Below are 19,410 nucleotides of genomic sequence, written 5' to 3'. Positions count from 1 at the left end.
ACATGGTGAAGGAGCTTTTAGCTGCTATATGCGGTTAATCTCTGGAACCAACTTTCGGATGACATCAAAAAGGCCCCAACTGTAGCCAGTTTAAATCTAGACTTAAGACCAAACTGTTCTCAGATGCCTTCTGCTAACTGCACTGAGTTACAAATTCTGAATCTGCCTTTAAATTATTCTACCTTGTGTCTTTTATTTTGTCTTTTTAATTATTCTTTATTTTTAAATTATTTCACCTTGTGCGTTTTATGTTTTCTTTTTTATTATTATATGATCTTTACCTTTTATACTATTCTTTGACTGTTGCCGTTCTATGCTTTTATTTGCTTTTGTTTATGTAAAGCACACTGAATGACCTCTGTGTATGAAATATGCTATATAAATAAACTTTACTTGTCTTGACTTGATTGTGATTTAATATCAATCAAACTGACACTGGATTGATTTTTTTTTATTTTTTTTTTTTATAAAAAACAATCAACCTCAGTTTGATTGGTATTACCTGGTATATAAAAGGCATGATTTCAAAATATTTGTATAAATGGAGTGATGAACTCTTCATCATGTCTATGAATACACCTCACACATTTTACATATTTTTACCAACTTCTGCTCCCTAAGAAATGAACTCAGGACTTTTTTACCAGTCGGTCTGTTTTACCAGTGGCATCCCATGCTATCTCTTTTGGACATTTGTGCAAAACAAGGGTAAAATGTTGTATTGTGCATGAAGAATGGCAGCTTTGACTGTTGTCCAGATGTGATGTATAAACTCTTTGTAAACCATCTAAATTGAACCAAATAAGGGCCTCTCTGTTTGGAGTACATTTGCTGTCCAAACATCTTAGCTGGAGATTGCGGTCACTGGAAAAAATTGCTGTGTGCCTGCAAAGTGCCTCGCACTACCAGCATGAGTGAGGGCATGGTGTGAGTGTGTGTGTGTTTGTTTGTTTGTTAGTGTCTGTTTGTGTACACACACATACAGAGAAAGAAACACTAAACACACACACAGAGACTCTGTGTGTGTTTGTTTAGTGTTTCTATCTCTCTCTCTCTCTCCGTATGTGTGTGTGTGAGAGAGAGAAAGAGTAAAAGAAATGTGAATCAATTTGGATTCAATTGACTTTTGTTGAAATCACTTTATAACATAAATTATGTGGTTCTTTAAATAAGCTGTGGGTCCACTTTAGGTCTGAATAATCAAGCTTGTGTGTCATCAATTTTAAATGACATCATGAAAGACAGGACATCACATTCCAGTCCAGTTAAAAAAAAACTCCACAAACTGATATCCAGGTCACTGTGTCCAGGGTGAAAGGGAACTTACTGGCATCATTATCAGCTTTATGTACAAAGACAAGCACTCACACATACACACTGACAAATACACACAAGCACACTTGTAGACACAAAAGGTTCTGGCCCCTTGCCAAGGGAGTTTCACATCACACTTATCTTGTTATAGTCTTAAGGAGCGAGCTGTGGTGAAGTCAATTACTGCAACTGTTAAACTTAGCCAAGGGTGCATGAAAGACACATTATCATGATCTATTGTTGCTCTTCTGAAATAGCGGCAAACATTAATACATGAATAAATGCAGTTTTGCATACTTTGTGCATTATTTTAACCACATAACTCACCCTATATGCTATTACTGATTGGCCAGCTGACATTATTGTAGCCTATATTATACTGAGGAAAAGACCACAAACCCACTTTGAAACATGGCAAAACTGTAATGGAAACTTCAGGTGATTATTAATGTTCATCTGATCATTAACAGTTTGTTTGTGCTGCCTTTAATTTAAATTCAGTTATGTTATAGAGAACAATTTTCTGGGACAGGCTTATCTTTTTGCACGGCAGAGACATATTGTGAGAAGAAAAAGGACCATCCACTGACCCTGAAGCCCAGAAACAAGAATTAAAACCAACGCAGGTTCACAGAATTAGACATGAGCACAAGTACTGCTTGTCTTCATTATATGGACGGAAAGCTACTTAGCGGTCATCACTGGATAACCACAAATACACAGGAAGTATGTGAAGTACAACTAAAGCAAACATGCAGAAGGCCTACTGGTATCATCAGCCATTACGAACAACGTGCAATTTTCTTCATTGTACATACATGTTATTAGTGTGTGGTGTACATTTACTCTGTATACACAACACTGTGGACCAATGTGTGCAGTTAAAGTACAAGAGATATGATTGGGCACAGTGTGCATCCCTGTGGAGGTGAAGAAGAAGCTCTAATGACAGCAGCTTTGATGCTACAGTGCTTAATACCTGCTTAATACCTAAGGCCTTTCAGTGCTTTCCTTCGGCTGCTCTCTCTCTCTCTCTCTCTCTGTGTGTGTGTGTGTGTGTGTAATGGCTACTGTAAAATCATTGCCCTCATTTTTGGTAGTTTAGGCCATGTGCACAAGATGGGTGTACTAGGCCTGCAGATCTGTGGACCGAACAAGGCCAAAACATGGACAAAACATTGTTCTGTATCAGCAGTAAATGGTAGCTTCTTCAGGCGTAAGTGTCACCTTTACCCTTAATGTGCATATGGACTGGGATATTGGCTGCTGTTGTACACTTTTTTGTTGAATTTGGATTATGCTATGATATACGCTTATCTTCTAATCAAAATAAAGAATTTAAACGTGTCTGTATGTGTGTCAGTTAACTGCGTTGTGCTCAGTTAACTTCTGCATAAAATGCACAGCCATTTATTTTTTCAACAACACACCAATGAAAACCATAAAAATGGTCTTTTGTTTTGTTTACTCTGAGTCTGGCCAAGGGAACAATCCCAGAAACAGATCCACAGTTGTCAGTCCTGCACCTGGCCTGTTCCCCACCCATGTTCCTCATTTCCTCTATTGCTACCTGCCACTTGTGATTAACTGAACACGCCCGAGGTCGCTAGTAAGGGCTATCATAATTACCAGGGTTACCAACTTGCATGCTTTTGATGTGAGAGACATGCTTTTATGACCTGCCTCATGCATTTAAAAAGATATTCCATTAATTTCAGTACATTTCAGTGCACCTAAATCTACCTGTTTGGATCAATCTGTGTCCATCTTGATTCTTGTAGCAGCTGTGTAATGACAGGGCTCAATCATGTGTCAATCAAGAAGTTTTCGCCATACAGATGGACCCCAGTAACAAAACCACGAGATGTACTTCATAACTGAAGTAAATGAAAGATGACAAAACATCTCCATGTGTTCCCCATGGCCGGATGTAGGTCAGATGGTGAGCTAGCGCATGTTTGGGTCATTATCTCAATCCCATCCGACTCTTCCTCTCTCTGATCTCATTAGCACCATGAAACTAATCCTGTTAGCGCAGTCATGGCTACCACACGTCCAGCGTCTCGGAAATACCAATACATATTCCATTTAATCCCCATCTGATCTCAATCTCTCATCCCTAGTCCCTGTAGGAGGAGTGTTCTAATTTCCGTCTTTGGCCTTCTTATCCTGCTATGTCTTGTACGTCGTGTCTGTTTGAGTGACATACAGACTTCATGCCATATATGTTCAAACTATAGTGTTGATTGATGCTTCTTAATGAGAAAAAGGGACTGAAAGGAAGAGAGTATGAGAGTTTGTGTGTGTATGATGGTGGTGGCAGGGGGGTCGATGCTGTGTAGATTTGGGGTATTTTGAGGTTTCCTATACTGTCTTATAGGCCCACTAATGAATGACTGAGACCTCAGCATACCACAGTTAATAGTTTCTGACAAGTTGGCTTCCTTGGTGATGTACAGACATAATCCCCACTAGCTAATGAACTATCAAGTGGGATTAGAGCAGCACCATAATCCATGGCTCGTCTTCCCACTTCGTCACCACCTTGCCGGACAGACTGGGAAAGAAGGGAAGATAGTGGCAGAGAGATGGAGAGAATAGGGGAGTGATGGACTGATGAAAAGGGTTTTCTTTTGAACTCAATAAAGCACAGGATCGTTTTGGATGGGATATTGAATACTTCTGGACTGTGGAGTGGATTAATTCAGTTGGGATTTGTGTTTTTGTGTTCGTCACATCTGTCTGAAGGTCCTCTTGAAGTCACTAAAAGGTATGGTATGGATGTGCTGTCATAACTTCAACTAACAATGCATGGTACATGCATCCATACAGTAACATTTCTTTAGCATTGCTTTGAGAAATGTGCAATGTTTATGTTGTTCAGTTGACAATTACTGTTCAGAAGTTTAGACAGCACCTTTAGAGATTCAGTTTTTTTAAAAGGGCTGTTATAAAAATGACATTCTCCTCTGAAATGAAGCCAGGAGACAGAAAAACCTTTAAGTGTATCAAAAGTACTAAAATTTGGTTGTCCTTCCTTTTCTTTTTGTCTTCTAGTATGGATAACATTCTCCTTTGCTTGGAGAAATTAATGCATTCTTTTTTTTCAAGCAAAGCAGGCTAATAATGATATCTATTCCACAGCAAAATGCTGTTTTGAATGGACTCATAATCCTGTCTCATGTCAATCCTACCTTGTGTTAATCAATAATGAACTTCAGACATTACAATGGTGTGTTCCTCTAGCATCTGGAAAGTTTTAATAATTGTTTGTTTATTGTGCATGTTTGTTTTCAAAAATGTATACATTCAGGTAAATGTGTTCTATCACATTGTTGAGGCAATAGAGTGAGACAAAACATGCTATTTTTGGTAAATATACTGAGTAGACATTTCTAAGCAGAAATTAACATACTAAGGACTGTACAGTATCTGTGAAACTTCGGTTTGCACTTTGCAGGCAGTCAGGGGATTATAGTTGAGCAGTTGGCATCGTTACCAGTGAGGATTAATTGGATCATGAGAAATCTAGATAACATCACTCAAGTGAAACCCAGCCAACTCAAGTGCTATTACTTGCACTCACTTGGAACCAGAGTCCAAGATTAGATCTTTATTTACACATAACAGTGGATTTAGTGGAGGCTACTGTTTCTGATCTGTTTTTACTGTAAATTACATTTACAGTACATGCCACACATTTCATTATTTGGTATTTAGTAGATGGTGCTATCCAGAGCTATTTATAGTGAGGTAACTACAGGGACAGTCCGTCATTTATAGGGAGGTAACTACAGGGACAGTCTGTCTGGAGCAACTCAGACTTAAGTCAGGCTCAGGAGCACAAAGCTGGCGGCCCCTGGGATCAAGTTCACAACCCACTGGTGTTTTATTTGGGTGCACAGATCTGTTTCTACCACACCACCTCCTCCACCATACTGTCCTACTGGGCAGTCACTGTAAAGCATCACCTGCACGAGTGACATTTTGGTGCAGTGCACAAAGTAGCCAATTACTGATACTTCCATCAATGCATAAGGACTATACAACTTGTATGTTCATCAGCCATGGCTTTATGGCTAAGCATGAGTGTCTTTTTTTTATTCTCCCTGTTGTCCTCTTTGTGATAGGTGAAACTCGGTCATGGATATCGGTGGTCTGGAGACGGTGGTGGCCAACTCGGCCTACGTATCAGCACGAGGCAGCGTGGATGGCGCGGCCGCTGCCACCATGCGCGACAAGAAGTACCGGGCCAAGCTCGAGCTGCCGCACATCAAGAAGTTTGAGCACATGAAGGCCACCGTCGACTCGACTTTCAACAGCATGTGTGTGACGCAGCCCATTGGCAAGCGCCTCTTCCAGCAGTACCTGGAGAGCGACCCCACGCACAAGAACGCCGCCGACCTCTGGAAGGACATCGAGGACTACAATGTGGCCCAGGAGAAGGACAGGCAACAGAAGGCCCAGAAGATCGTCAACAAGTACTACGAGTCGGCCTCCAAGACGTTCTGCAGCTTCCTCGACGAGAAGGCCGTGAGCCGCGTCAAGGAGGACCACAAGAACACGCGCGGCGACTTGTTCAAGGAGAGCGAACAGATCCTGCTCAAGCACCTGGAAGCCAAGGCCCACGCCGGCTTCAAGGACAGCATGTACTTCCTGCGCTTTATTCAGTTCAAGTGGCTGGAGGGCCAGTCAGTGGCAGAGGACTGGTTCAACGACTTCCGCGTGCTGGGCAAGGGCGGCTTTGGCGAGGTGTGCGCCTGCCAGATGAAGGCCACCGGGAAGATGTACGCCAACAAGAAGCTCAACAAAAAGAGGCTGAAGAAGCGCAAAGGGTATGAGGTGAGATCCTGCCCACGGGTCAAAGCCCCATTGTGCCAATTCATATATCGCCAGTCATTTGTCGCCTCTTTTTCAAATAGCATTCCACGTTGGCAGTGGTTATTCCGCCTGTGATCGTTGATCTACATTGACATTACATTGCCTCTTATCGCTAGTCACTAGCGGTCTGAGACATTACATTGCCTCTTATCGCTAGTCACTAGCGGTCTGAATGGGGCTTTAATCTCAACCCCTGTGTGGAACTGCCAGTTTGGCAACCTGAACTAACCCAGGCCTATGTTGGGTTCATATTCCAACTGAACTGACTCTTAGGGGTGCATGAGAACTTTTTTTTAAAGACTGCTCAACACCGCAGTATTCAAGGCTTGCCGATGGCATTATTGTCATGCTCACAAAATAATAAATATCAGTGATTGATTGTCATTGTTACCATTACTGCACAAAAGCATCAGCATAACAGATTTGTGCCTAACTGGGACTACATGAAGTGTTCACCCGTAAAGTCACTCAGACTGGGCCTTGAGCATCAGCAGACATGAGGAGAGGAGGGACAGCAGGGGTTGGTGGGTGGGAAGGAGGTGAGTGATGCGATTACTTTAGCCACCTAAGTGCAGAGAATTAGATCACACTAATTCTGTATTTGCTAAATGCAAAGAGGCTTGCAGGCCCAAACCCAGCTAAGCAGCTCAGGTGACTGAGATAGTAGAACAATGAGAAAGGGACAGAGAGAGAGAGAACAAATGATTGCACTTGGTTTCATAACAAAGGCACATGCAAATATGGACTGAGTTATTTGGGAAAGAGGGGTGCCTCACATAGTTGAAATATATTTTATTGATCAGAGGAACAGGTATGCATAATTAAACCTGTACTATTACATTGCACTCCATAGTGATGTCATAAAATCTATTTCACTGATCTATAAAATATGCACCTACTTTCCAAAGGTGTGAACACATGACTGGATGCAATGCCAGTTGGACTATGCAAGATTCCATATGTGAACTTGTTGCCTAACGGCAGTGTAAATGTTTATTTGTTGGTGCCTTTTTGATGTCTGAGTAATCCTGCAGGAGTCCCTATCAGTTTAGATCCCCAGACAAGAGATACCTTTGACTCCACATGGCTCATAGATCAGCAATAGGTCATTGTGCTAGCCAATCAGCACTAAACCTCTCTTGAGCTCTTGAGGAAATGTGACTGGCAAATAGCTCTAACATAAGCTTTACCTGGTTGATGATAGAATATGATAGAAGATACAATACAAGATGCCTGAAACCACACCACCACTGTGGCTAAAAAGGCAGATAATATTGCTGCAATTTACCTCAATCAAGTGTGGATGTGATTTTTGCCTTTGGCAGAATTCAGATGCACTACTGTTTTCACTTATAGACTGTGTTTAATAATAAATGTGTCTCAAGATACTTTACAGATCGAAACCACTATGAGCAAGAAGGCTACAACAAAAAACACAAGTGGCAACTCAAATATGCATTGAGTTGAGCATGGAGGTCTATTAAGAGTTTGCATTGACTTTGTGTGTGTGTGTATGTGTGTGTTGTATTTTAGGGGGCTATCGTTGAGAAGAGGATCCTAGCCAAGGTGCACAGTCGCTTCATTGTGACGCTGGCGTATGCCTTCCAGACCAAGAATGATCTGTGTCTGGTCATGACTATCATGAATGGAGGAGACCTCAGGTACAGATGGTTCTGTTGGAAACAACATACCCACAGATATAGTGTTGATGTGTGACACAGCAGATAAAAACAGAGAGAAAGAGAGAGATAGAGATAGAGAGAGTTAACGAGACTAAGTATTGATCTCCTCCTTGTGTTTGTGTGTGTGTGTGTGTGTGTGTGTGTGTGTGTGTGTGTGCGTGTGCGTGTGGAGGGGGGGGGGGGGAGTGTACACAGTGACGGCTCTTTCTTTAATCCTCCGTAATCTGGCCAGATTAGACCGACTTCAAGGCTAATATGATGGGGTATTTGGGGATAGAGCGGAGTAACTGCGTCAGCATCTGACCTCGAGAGATTGTCTGAAAAAGTTCAGAGGTGTCACTGATAGGCATATCTGCAGTGACCCTTGGCACACTTTAAAACCCATAACAACCACAGTCTTACACTCTTACTGCCCCCTACTGGCAATAATTTGTAGAAAAAGTTAGAAATTCTGTCATTCAGAAATGTTATGTCATTAACTTCACTACTCTGTATTATGTTATGAACCAAGACATTGTAAAATGTCTTTCTCAAATATTTTCAGCGTATTCAAAATAGTATGTCAAAATTATATTTTGAAATGGTTAATGTTAAGTAATGAATAGAGTAACTGTTGAATCTCAATATCTTTATTTCTGTATACTGTTATAGTGTGCGATTTAATGATTTACTGGTGTGAAAATGTATGATTTTGAAAATATGTTTCTTATCCTTCCCCTCTGCTCAATAATCTGTCTCACACATTGGGTGGGTTGCACCAACAAGGATTACGTTTTAACCTGGATTAAATTAAATTATATCCATTAATCCAGTTGCACCAAACTTTACACATAGTTTAAAGGTAAGCAGGTTTAAATTTAAACCATCCTTTTGATCTTGGTTTAAATGTTCACATAAACCTGTATTATTTAAATCCTGAGATAGTATTTTAATTCTGTTGCTCAACTCCTTTAATCTCAGATTTAAATTTCAGTTAGGGATTCATTTTAAACCTGCTGCTGATGTTTAAATTAATTTAAATTTGATGATGATTCACCAAGGATTCTGTAATAAGACTCGATTTAAAAATTATGTACGCAATTATACACAGCCTGATTATCTTTAAACTAGGTTTAATGGATAAACCTTGATTTAATTCAGGTTAAAACTTAATCCTTGTTGGTACAACCCACCGGTCAAGGTTTTAATCACAGGTTAAAGGTTAAACCATGCTTAAAATTAGGTCGTGCAACATATAGTCCATGAGCCACAGGCCCAAAAAGGGGCGTGTCACTACCACTTGGGGGGGGGGCAAATTCTCACTATATTTTTCTGAAAGCTACATATCTCTGGAGTATAAAATGGTATGATAGCAAGTTGGATCTTGTAGCTTTGTGGCTGTACAGGCCTTCAAAGTTGACCTCTGATTTGAAAAAAGGAAATTCCGCCTATTGGCTTTTGTTTGTTAAACCACTCATAAGAGCCCAGAAAATAATCCAAACCTCATTATTACTGATGCATATGTGGTGTTTGATGTTGGCATACATATTTTGAATCATTATGTGATTTTGCCCTTCATTTTGGTTGATAAAATTCAAGATTTATGTGTAATAACGAGCAAATCTACGTTTTCAGAGACACAACGTGTTGCAGCACTAATTGAAATGCCCACTACCTCATTAATCAATGTATTTATACCTTCCTACCTCCCAGCAGAGACTTGAAATACAAATGATTACATAGGTCTGCATTGCTATGCTATTTACTATTTGTAAATGTACTATTTGGAAACATCCCAAAATTCAGTAAATTAGTATTTTATTGAAACTACCCATAAGAGATATTCCAAGAGATCAAAACATCATGATTACCAATCACATATTACCTTTACATTCAAGGAATACCATATGAAAATTGTTCACCAGCTTAACATAAATATTATAATTTTATAATGTCCAGGGCACATGAAATACATACAGTAATTTCCTGTGTATTAGCCGTATTGTGTATAAGCTACCCGACAGTGTTTTATGCAAGTTAAAAGAAACAAAACCATATATCATATTAACTGCCCCCGTGTATTAACCTCATAGCTGAAGAAATTTTGCAAAATCAATGTATAAGCTGCAGCTAATAGTTGGGAAATTATGGTAATTGCATCACAGGTGCTAAAATGATCTACATTATACATTTCAGTTGTACTTTTGACTAGTAAGAATGTGGGAATGAGATGTAGATGAACTGGTTGGTGAAAATATTCATACTTTACACATTGTTATCATTATGTACAATTATTATTATTATTATTATTATTATTATTATCATACTTAAAATTGTCTTTCATCTGATGTTAAAATCATTTCCATTGAAAAGAAATAATAACTATTTTCCAAGACTTGATCTACAAGTACATACATTTACAACAGTTTTAAAAATTCTACACAGTTAGATCTGATGAGACAGAAACTGAAATTGGATCAATCCATTTTCAGAGGAACATGAGTTCATTTGCATATCTACAGCAGGCAAAGCAACACAAGAGGTTAGGGGTGATCTGATTCAGGCTCATACTACAGGCAAAGATCATGACATAGAGGCTGGAGTCAGATACACCTAAGCACAAATTCCATGATACATTGACAAAGCAAAAATTAAAGACATTTACGAGCATGAGTCAAAAAAGAAAACACAGGCACAGACCATCATGTTAAAGACTGGACATGAGAGAAGTCTTTTGTCACCCTTTTGGACCTTAACCATGGTCATTGGCGACACCTGAGGGGACCCCAAGGAAAACCTCTAAAGCAGCACTTGCAAAGCATTTGCAGAAACTTGCATCACTATCAGATAATCTTCCAGATGAATATAATACAGCAACAATCATTGATGGAATGTCTCTGGTCCAGAAGGTCAATAACAATGTCTCAACTTATGCAGACATTGCTGCTGCTATTCATAGCATGATCCGTAAAGAGGCAAAGCAGAGGCAGATAATTTGTTAGATTAAATTAGATTAGATTTAACTTTATTGTCATTGTGCAGAGAACAAGTACAGAGACAACGAAATGCAGTTTGTGACTAACCAGAAGTGCAAAAAAGGCAGCTGGTGCATAGACAGGACAAGAAATATAGTGCAGTGTAGACAGTAGTATACAGTTGTTTTGCAGAAGGTGGTTTAGAGTAGCATAAATTAAATATAAATATGTGCAGTGTATTAGCAGTTACCTTATAAGAGCAGAATAAATATGGCTATGTACTGTAATATGAACAATGTATGAACAACATGTACAGGTATGTGCAATGTAGTGGCGGTACCATTATAGTAGTAGTAAGAACATAGATATATGCAGTGTATTAACAGAATATATTACAGAAAAAAATGAATAAATATGGATATTTAGTATGAACCATATAGACAGATATGTACAGTATGTACAACTATGTGCAGTGTGGTAACAGTACCATTGTAGTGCAGAAACAGTAACATTACAATAGTATTAATAATAAGTGTATGTGCAGGATGAAAAGCAGTAGAATATGGCTATGTACAGTATAAGTGTAACTACAGTATGTACATTTGTAAATAAATAGATGGATGGGATAGATGGGTGGGATAGGGTAGTGCAGTTGTGTGTGGGGGGGGGGGTCTAGGGGATGTCCGCCTCCTTGTTGTCCCTGTCAAGGTTGCCATGGTCGTGGACACCTCAACAGGCACAGGCAAGGAGGCATCAGGCGGGGGCGGGGCAGGGGGTGATGGGGTCTTAGTTTATTGGATGTCACCGGGATGCAGAGCTAGAGTTCAGTAGGGTGAAAGAAGCTTCCTCTGAACTTGCTGGTTCGGATGCGGAGAGACCTGTAACGCCTCCTGGAGGGGAGTGGGGTGAACAGTCTGTGGTTGGGGTGAGAACAGTCTTTGATGATGCGCGCCTTACGCAAGCATCGCTTGCCCTGGATGGCCTCGATGGAGGGGAGTGAGGAACCGGTGATGTGTTTGGCAATTTTCACCACCCTCTGCAGTGCTTTCCAGTCGTGGGCAGAGCAGTTGCCATACCAAACTGTGACACAATTGGTGAGGATGCTCTCGATGTTGCAGCGGTAGACGTTCACCAGGGTCTGAGGAGACAGATGGACCTCAGAAAGAAGAGACACTGGTGAGCCTTTTTGATCAGGGTAGAGGTGTTGAGGGTCCAAGAGAGGTCCTCAGAGATGTGGACACCCAGAAACTTGAAGCTGGTGACATGCTCCACCTCAGTACTGTTGATGAGAATGGGGGTGTGTGTGCCAGCTTTAGACTTCCTGAAGTCCACAATGAGCTCTTTGGTCTTCTTGGTGTTGAGTGCCAGGTTGTTATCAGTGCACCACAATGTTAGGTGCTGGACCTCCTCCCTGTAGGCCGTCTCATCGTTATTGCTGATGAGCCCAATCACCGTAGTGTCATCTGCAAACTTGACAATGGTGTTAGAGTCATGTACAGGTGTACAGTCGTAGGTGAAGAGGGAGTAAAGGAGAGGGCTCAGCACACATCCTTGTGGTACACTGGTGTTCGATGGTTGAGGAGGTGCGATTATCTAACCTAACAGACTGAGGTCTGTTGGTTAGGAAGTCCAGAATCCATAAGTTTGGTTTTTCTTTTATCACAGACACATATATTGGTAGATGTTTTTTCTTTACCTTGACATGTTTCGACGTATACTTCCATCTTCATCAGAAGGTCACACGGTGGAGTAGTGTGACGCGTTTTTATCAGCTGATGTTGTTACGGAGGTGTGATCCACCTGTCAGTTTTTTGACAGGTGGACCACACCTCCTGCATGCCAGAGTCATTAAGCAGGAGAACAACCGATACCACCGCTGGATAAAGGAGGCGATTGAAATAAGAAAGCGGAGCCCGAAGACGATGAACAGAGATGAGGGATGATATATGCTCTCCCATACCTGGAGTGCCTTCCTGGGGGGCGGCTGACTGACAGCAGGAGGTGTGGTCCACCTGTCAAAAAACTGACAGGTGGATCACACCTCCATAACAACATCAGCTGATAAAAACGCGTCACACTACTCCACCGTGTGACCTTCTGATGAAGATGGAAGTATACGTTGAAACATGTCAAGGTAAAGAAAAAACATCTACCAATATATGTATATGTGATAAAAGAAAAAACAAACTTATTTATCTCAAGTGTAGACACAATGAATGCAATACAAGTAGTCCAGAATCCAGTTACAGAGGGAGGTATTGATGCCCAGTTCACTGAGTTTGGAGGGGATGATGGTGTTGAACGCTGAGCTGAAGTCAATGAACAGCATTCTTACATAGGTGTTGCTATTGTCAAGGTGGGACAGGGCAGAGTGAAGTGCCATAGAGATGGCATCCTCTGTGCTCCTGTTCTGACGATGATGAATTCAATGAATAGATTAAAGATCCTTTGTACTCGTTTCAGCTACAATTTAAAAAACATTTGTACTGCAGACCTATGTATGTCATCATTTAACATCAATTTCAACTCGCAATTGAAAGTAAGAAAGGTAGAATAGTAATGATTAATAAGGTCTGCATTCAGGTATTGCCATAACATGTTGCTCTGAAAACTCAAATTAGCTTTTTTTGCACATAAATCTTGAATTTTATCAACCAAAATGAAGAGCAAAATCACATAATGAGTCAAAATATGTATGCCAACATCAAACACCACATATGCATCAGTAATAATAAGATTATTTTCTGGGCTCTTATGAGTGTTTTAACAAAAAAAGCCAATAGGCGGAATTTCCTTTTTTTTCAAATCAGAGGTCAACTTTGAAGGCCTGTACAGCCACAAAGCTACAAGATCCAACTTGCTATCATACCATTTTATACTCCAGAGATATGTAGCTTTCAGAGAAATATAGTGAGAATTTGCTCCCCCAAGTGGTAGTGACGACCCCCTCTGGCTCATGGACTAATAGCTCAAATTAAATTTAGATCTACAAATCCTTCATTAGGCCTAAACTAAGTTTAATTTAATCCTTGTTGGTGCAACCCACCCATTGTGTAGGTTTCACATGTATAACGTGGATGAGAAGAACCCAGGCTTTAATGAGCAGAGGGCATGCTTCTACACGGCTCAGATCATCTGTGGACTTGAGCATCTCCACCAGCACAGGATCGTCTACAGAGATCTCAAGCCTGAGAATGTTTTACTGGACGATGCAGGTGAGTACAAGCGTGCACAGACACACACACACACTCACTCACTCTCACACACTCACACACACACACACACACACACACACACACACACAGAGAGAGAGGGAGAGAAAGAGAAGAAGAAGAATTACAAATATTAAATTATACAAATATTAATAGTAGCATGGTACAGCTTACAGACATGAATTAGACACAGAATTCAAACTATTTTACTTTATTATCTCCTGAATCTGGCCAGGTCACTTCAGAATGTTGAAAGACAAGGAATATTTCACAGACACTGCCTTAGTGGAAAAATATTTCCTGACAGGTGATTGGAGATTGGTTCATTCATCATGTTCTTCAGTGAACCAAGGTGTATAACTATATGTTTGTAAAGCTTTTACATTGTGGAACACTTGCATGCGAAAAACACTCTATTTAAAGACTCAAACCAGTCTGAAATAAGCCTGCGAATTCACTAACTCTTTGGAAATAAAAGAGTGTTCCTCAACAATGCAAGATTCTAAAACCCCATGTTAGTTTAGATGGGATCAGACATTCTTATTACAGTTTTGTCAGTATTTGCTGAAGGATAATGCATAAAAACATCCTATGTTTTTCACCAACTGGATTTTCATGGACTTGGTGTCTATCACCAATTGAAATATAAAAAAGTGAATTCGTTTTGGGTCAGACCTTACTTTGCCTGGACTATGACTCATGTTGACTGTAAGGCCATGATGCTGAGTTGAGGTGAAGACTGGTGAAAATTTCCTTTTTGAACTTGAATCCACACAGCAGAAGTTTACTGTATATGATTATCACCAACTTGGAAATGGTTACACAGCTCTTAGGAAGAGAGAGTCCGACATTCATTTTTTGCGCTGTGAGGCTTGTTTGCATTAGACAACAACCTGGATATCAGAGCCTGTCAGGCACACACAGTACTTTATTTAGCTTGTTTTACAAAAACTCAAAGGTAAACATTTCAACGCAGATAAGGAGGAAACGAGAGGGAAAGCATTTGTATCTCACTGACCACTTTATCTCTCTACTGCACAGAATACTTGCTTCTTGCTTCTTTTTAGAAAATCTATATGAATATGTCTGATTGAATTACATCACTCAATTAAACTGTAAGATTAAAAGGCCCTTGGACCTCTTTTCAGGGCATGTGCGTCTTTCAGACCTGGGTTTGGCTGTTGAACTCCCGCCAGGACAAGACAAGACTAAGGGATATGCAGGAACCCCAGGTCAGTGTAACCATCCCAACATCATATCTCCATGTATATGTCATGTAACTTAACTTAATGTAAACAGACATTTTACAGGGTCTGTGAGCCCATGGAAGTTTGAATCCGACTTAGCTGTTGTAAAATCAGTATACTATGGACTCGAGTGGCTTATTGCTTTTCTAAAACGGTTACTACATATACCTGACAAGATTTAATAAAATAAAGGCACAGCAACGAGAAACGAGAAATGTAACGATTTATTCATAGATAATTATTCTTCAGCCAAGAAATATATTTCCTCTATCAGAATTGTTGCCAAGCAATATCGAGACGCAGCAACTCTAACTTTTGTATCAATTTGTGGTGGTGCAGTAATATAGAACAAAATGCTGTCAAGGTGTAGGGTTATGCTGGATGGTGATTTTTGCAGCGATTCAGCCAATTATGATGAAGGATACCGGAACTATCCGTTTTAGAAAAAAAAATTGTAAAAGGGCCCACGAAAACAGGCATGAAGAACTGTATACTTACAGTTGTACTCTCCAAAGCCTACTACTTGGAAGTCTTATCTATGACTTTAAACCTGCACTCTGTCAGGGGAACTGTGGTGCAAGTTCTATAGTGGCCACAGGGACCCGGGTTCAAATCCGACCTGAGGTCATTTCCCATTCCCATCCCGTCGCTTCCAGTCATTCTCCATCTGAATAAAGCCAAAAGCCCAAACAAATACGTAAAACTGTGTGTGTTCGGTTGGGTTCCCCAGGCTTCATGGCCCCTGAGCTGCTGGAGCATAAAGAGTATGACTACACCGTGGACTACTTCACCCTGGGGGTCACCCTCTACGAGATGGTCGCCGCCAAAGGGCCTTTTCGCGTTCGAGGAGAACAGGTGCTGACAACCGAACGTAATGTTAGACTTTTTCAGCACAGCTCGATTATTTCAGATAGACTTATGCTCTCTCTACACACACATACACACACACCACTTAGGTACTAACAGGTAACTCTAACTACAGTATTCAGTGACTTTCTACTGTATACTGCTACTTCACGTTTTAGGTGGAAAATGATGAGGTGAAGCGGCGCATCCTGAAGGACCCGGTGTCCTACCCGGACAAGTTCAGCAAGGAGCTGAAGGACATCTGTGAGGGCCTGATGGAGAAGGACCCGGTCAAACGGCTCGGCTTCAAGGACAACGAATGTGCCGAGCTCAAGAGCCAAGCCTACTTTAAAGAACTCAACTGGGGACGACTGGAAGCAGGTTTGTAGCTTTTTGTTAAAAGACTATAGCTCCACCACCCCAACCTGTGTGCTAGTATACACACATTAGTCACTGCAAACTATTTGTATTGGTACTAGTGCAATAGGCATATCATGTGTAACTATCTATTTATTTAACTTATTTTATGTATATTTTTAGTCTTTTTTTTTAGCTTATCTGTGGGCATCTCAGGGTTGTTCCAAACAATGTCTCGTTGTATTCTGTGTACAATGACAATAAAGTATCTAATCTAATCTAATCTAATCTAAAATCTAATCTTGTGCTATTAGGTCTGTCACGTAAAACCAACTCACCAATGGAACTTTTTTCATTCGCACGCGTGGGGTGTGCCAACATTACAATACCTGCACAGATAGTTCAGTCATAATTATCTAATCACAAAACACAAAATAATTGTACATGTTTTGTTTACGATGTGGAAATGAGTATTGATAAATTCTTTCTAATCACTATAGGGTAGCTGGAAACCCCTTTAAAAAAGAGTGCGCACTGAATGTCACAGACATTCACACATATTGTTAACTTTTCACCTTCACTTTTTCACCTTCCCAATACATCTTGCAGGCATGTTACCACCTCCATTCGTCCCGGACCCTAAACAGGTCTATGCAAAGGACATCGATGACGTGGGCGCCTTCAGCACGGTCAAGGGCGTGGTCCTCGACAACAAGGACACCGAGTTCTATGACGACTTCTCCTCGGGCAACATCCCCATCCCCTGGCAGGAGGAGATGATAGAGACGGGCGTGTTCGGCGAGCTAAACCTCTGGGCCGAGAAAGGCAAGCTGCCCAACGACCTCGACCCCAACTTCGTCCCCCAGGAGTCCAAGGGCGGGGCCTGCGTGCTGCTGTGAGCCAATAGGAAAGGACCGAGTCAAGGGTACAAGAAAAGACAGGGGAAGAATTGACCAATTAAATGACTGAAGCAAAAATGGATTGAGATAAGTTGGACATTTTAGGAAACACTAGTAGGATAAAAAATTATGAATTGACCAAAAGAATTAGAGTGAGTGGACGTATGGATATGTGTGAATGTGAGGATGAAAAGACAGACAATGTAGGAGGAGGGTAGGGTAAAGCACATGCAAAGTCTTTGCAACAAATGAACTGAGTGAAAGAGAAAGAATATACTGATATGTGTACATAATTCCTTTAAATGAGAGACCCATCCAGTTTGACCAGAATACCTGGTCATTGCAGGTGACTGTACAGCAGTCTAACTTCAGTGAGGAGGATGTTGGTGCTTTAGATCCTCCATGGGTCACAGGTAGCTTGAAACACCCAAATAGTTGAATGTTGAATATGTTTTATACTTCATCTTCATGTACAGTTTGTATTATTCTGCTCTTTTTCCCATGTCTCAGACTGTTTGCAACAGCAACAACAAAACACATACATCTCAAAAACTCATACAAATCACTTTGATTCACTTTTCAGCAAGTTTTTCAGCACAGATTATGACGTTCATACTTTCAACTTTAGTCCAGCTAGACCCAATACTGCACCTCAAAGGTTGGTAAAGCCATCAGCTTGCTTTAATCTGGAGGTTAAACTATTTTTGGTTAACATTCCTTGGCAGAATATCTCTATGGAATAAGTAGAATGCAGAAATAAAATAAAATCTATTTTTGTAATAAAACATTATTTTAATTAAAATGATAGAATAACAGAAAATCCCGACATCTTGTTGAGGTAGCTCACCAACTACTGATGTGAATAAAAGCAAGCCGAAAGAGCAATCATTAATAGTTTTATTATATCATATTATTCATTATTTTATTATTTTAAAACAGCGTTTTTGTAGATGTTTGATATAATATAAAACTATACCTGAATGACAAAATAATCTATAATTATTTTGTGTAATCAATAAAACATGCATGCATCAGAAACTTGTGTTTTCCTCATTTCCTGATATTCATGTGGTTTAGCCCACTACTGTTGGCACACTGCGTCTTTTCATTTAATCCTAATAAGTTAGTGTTGCAAAATGAATGGAAAAAGGTGCAATGTGCATGAAGTGATATTATGTGCAAATCTGGAATAACCTGTACTGGAATCACTCAGAGAAAATACCCACAAATGTAAAAATGGAAATTGTCTGATGAACTGAGAGAGTTGATTTTCAGAAGTATTATTCAGTCACTCCCACTGCTCGGGATGGAATTGTGTCTGTGGCCACAGGCCTGTCTGCTGACTTCTCTCTTTTGGAGCTGTTTAGGCCACAGTCTCTACGGCTTCCTCTTTGATTGACTTTTGCATCCACTCACCTGAGACCACAGACTTAACAGCAGTTCCACTTTCCACATTTGGCTTTTGCTTTTCTGCACGGAAACGCAGTTGATTTGCACAAGACTGACAAAACAAATTACAGATAAAATGGCGACACAACCTATGTATTAGTACAAACAGCCTAAAACATATGTGTCTTTTTTTCACTGTGGCACGGAGAGCGGAAGCCAAATGTGTCTGAATGACAATATTCCTGTGACACATTAACCCACCACCCAACATTACCAACTGGACAAACAACTGGGTTCTCTGTCAAACTAATGTTATCTATGTTAGGACTCACCTTATCATCAAATACTGATATGTTTGAGGGATGGTAAATAGTTGTAGTTGGAGAGATTTTCAAAAGGGAGAAACTTGAATGGGTTCAGCTATACTGTTTGAGAAGCTTATTATCTTGTTCAGTTGATACCCTCCACACACAGTATAAGTCCTGATATCTGTCAGGCGGTAATGTCACAAAACATTTTGTATACACTGTTAGATTATGCTTTCTCATCAATGTGACATGTTGAAATGAACATTTAAAGACCTCCCCTGATCTATGCATGCAAATAAAGAGAAGTGAAACTCTGTGTGT

At 40.4% G+C, this 19,410-nt stretch overlaps 1 protein-coding gene across 1 annotated transcript; it reads left to right on the top strand.

Annotated features, from left to right (window-relative positions):
• Positions 1-5,457: 5,457 nt before the first annotated feature.
• grk1b (G protein-coupled receptor kinase 1 b) lies at positions 5,458-17,392 on the top strand. Its single transcript, XM_076273825.1, has 7 exons — positions 5,458-6,156; positions 7,729-7,856; positions 13,889-14,046; positions 15,192-15,275; positions 16,021-16,145; positions 16,316-16,517; positions 17,103-17,392. The coding sequence occupies exons 1-7, from the start codon at positions 5,458-5,460 to the stop codon at positions 17,390-17,392; spliced, it is 1,686 nt and encodes a 561-aa protein (XP_076129940.1).
• The last annotated feature ends 2,018 nt before the right edge of the window (positions 17,393-19,410 follow it).

Source organism: Alosa pseudoharengus, unplaced genomic scaffold (genome assembly GCF_046254945.1).
Source record: "Alosa pseudoharengus isolate Yale_2024_CS ecotype anadromous, Long Island Sound unplaced genomic scaffold, YU_APseudo_1.1 YU_APseudo_1.1_scf_8, whole genome shotgun sequence".
Lineage (NCBI taxonomy): Eukaryota > Metazoa > Chordata > Actinopteri > Clupeiformes > Clupeidae > Alosa > Alosa pseudoharengus.
This window is presented reverse-complemented; position numbering and strand designations above follow the sequence as displayed.

Coding starts and splice junctions, on each gene's coding strand:
- grk1b (XM_076273825.1), top strand. CDS start 5,458: ATGGATATCGGTGGTCTGGAGACGGTGGTGGCCAACTCGGCCTACGTA. Junction 14,047..15,191: donor TGTTTTACTGGACGATGCAG/GTGAGTACAAGC, acceptor ACCTCTTTTCAG/GGCATGTGCGTCTTTCAGAC. Junction 16,146..16,315: donor TTCGCGTTCGAGGAGAACAG/GTGCTGACAACC, acceptor TTCACGTTTTAG/GTGGAAAATGATGAGGTGAA.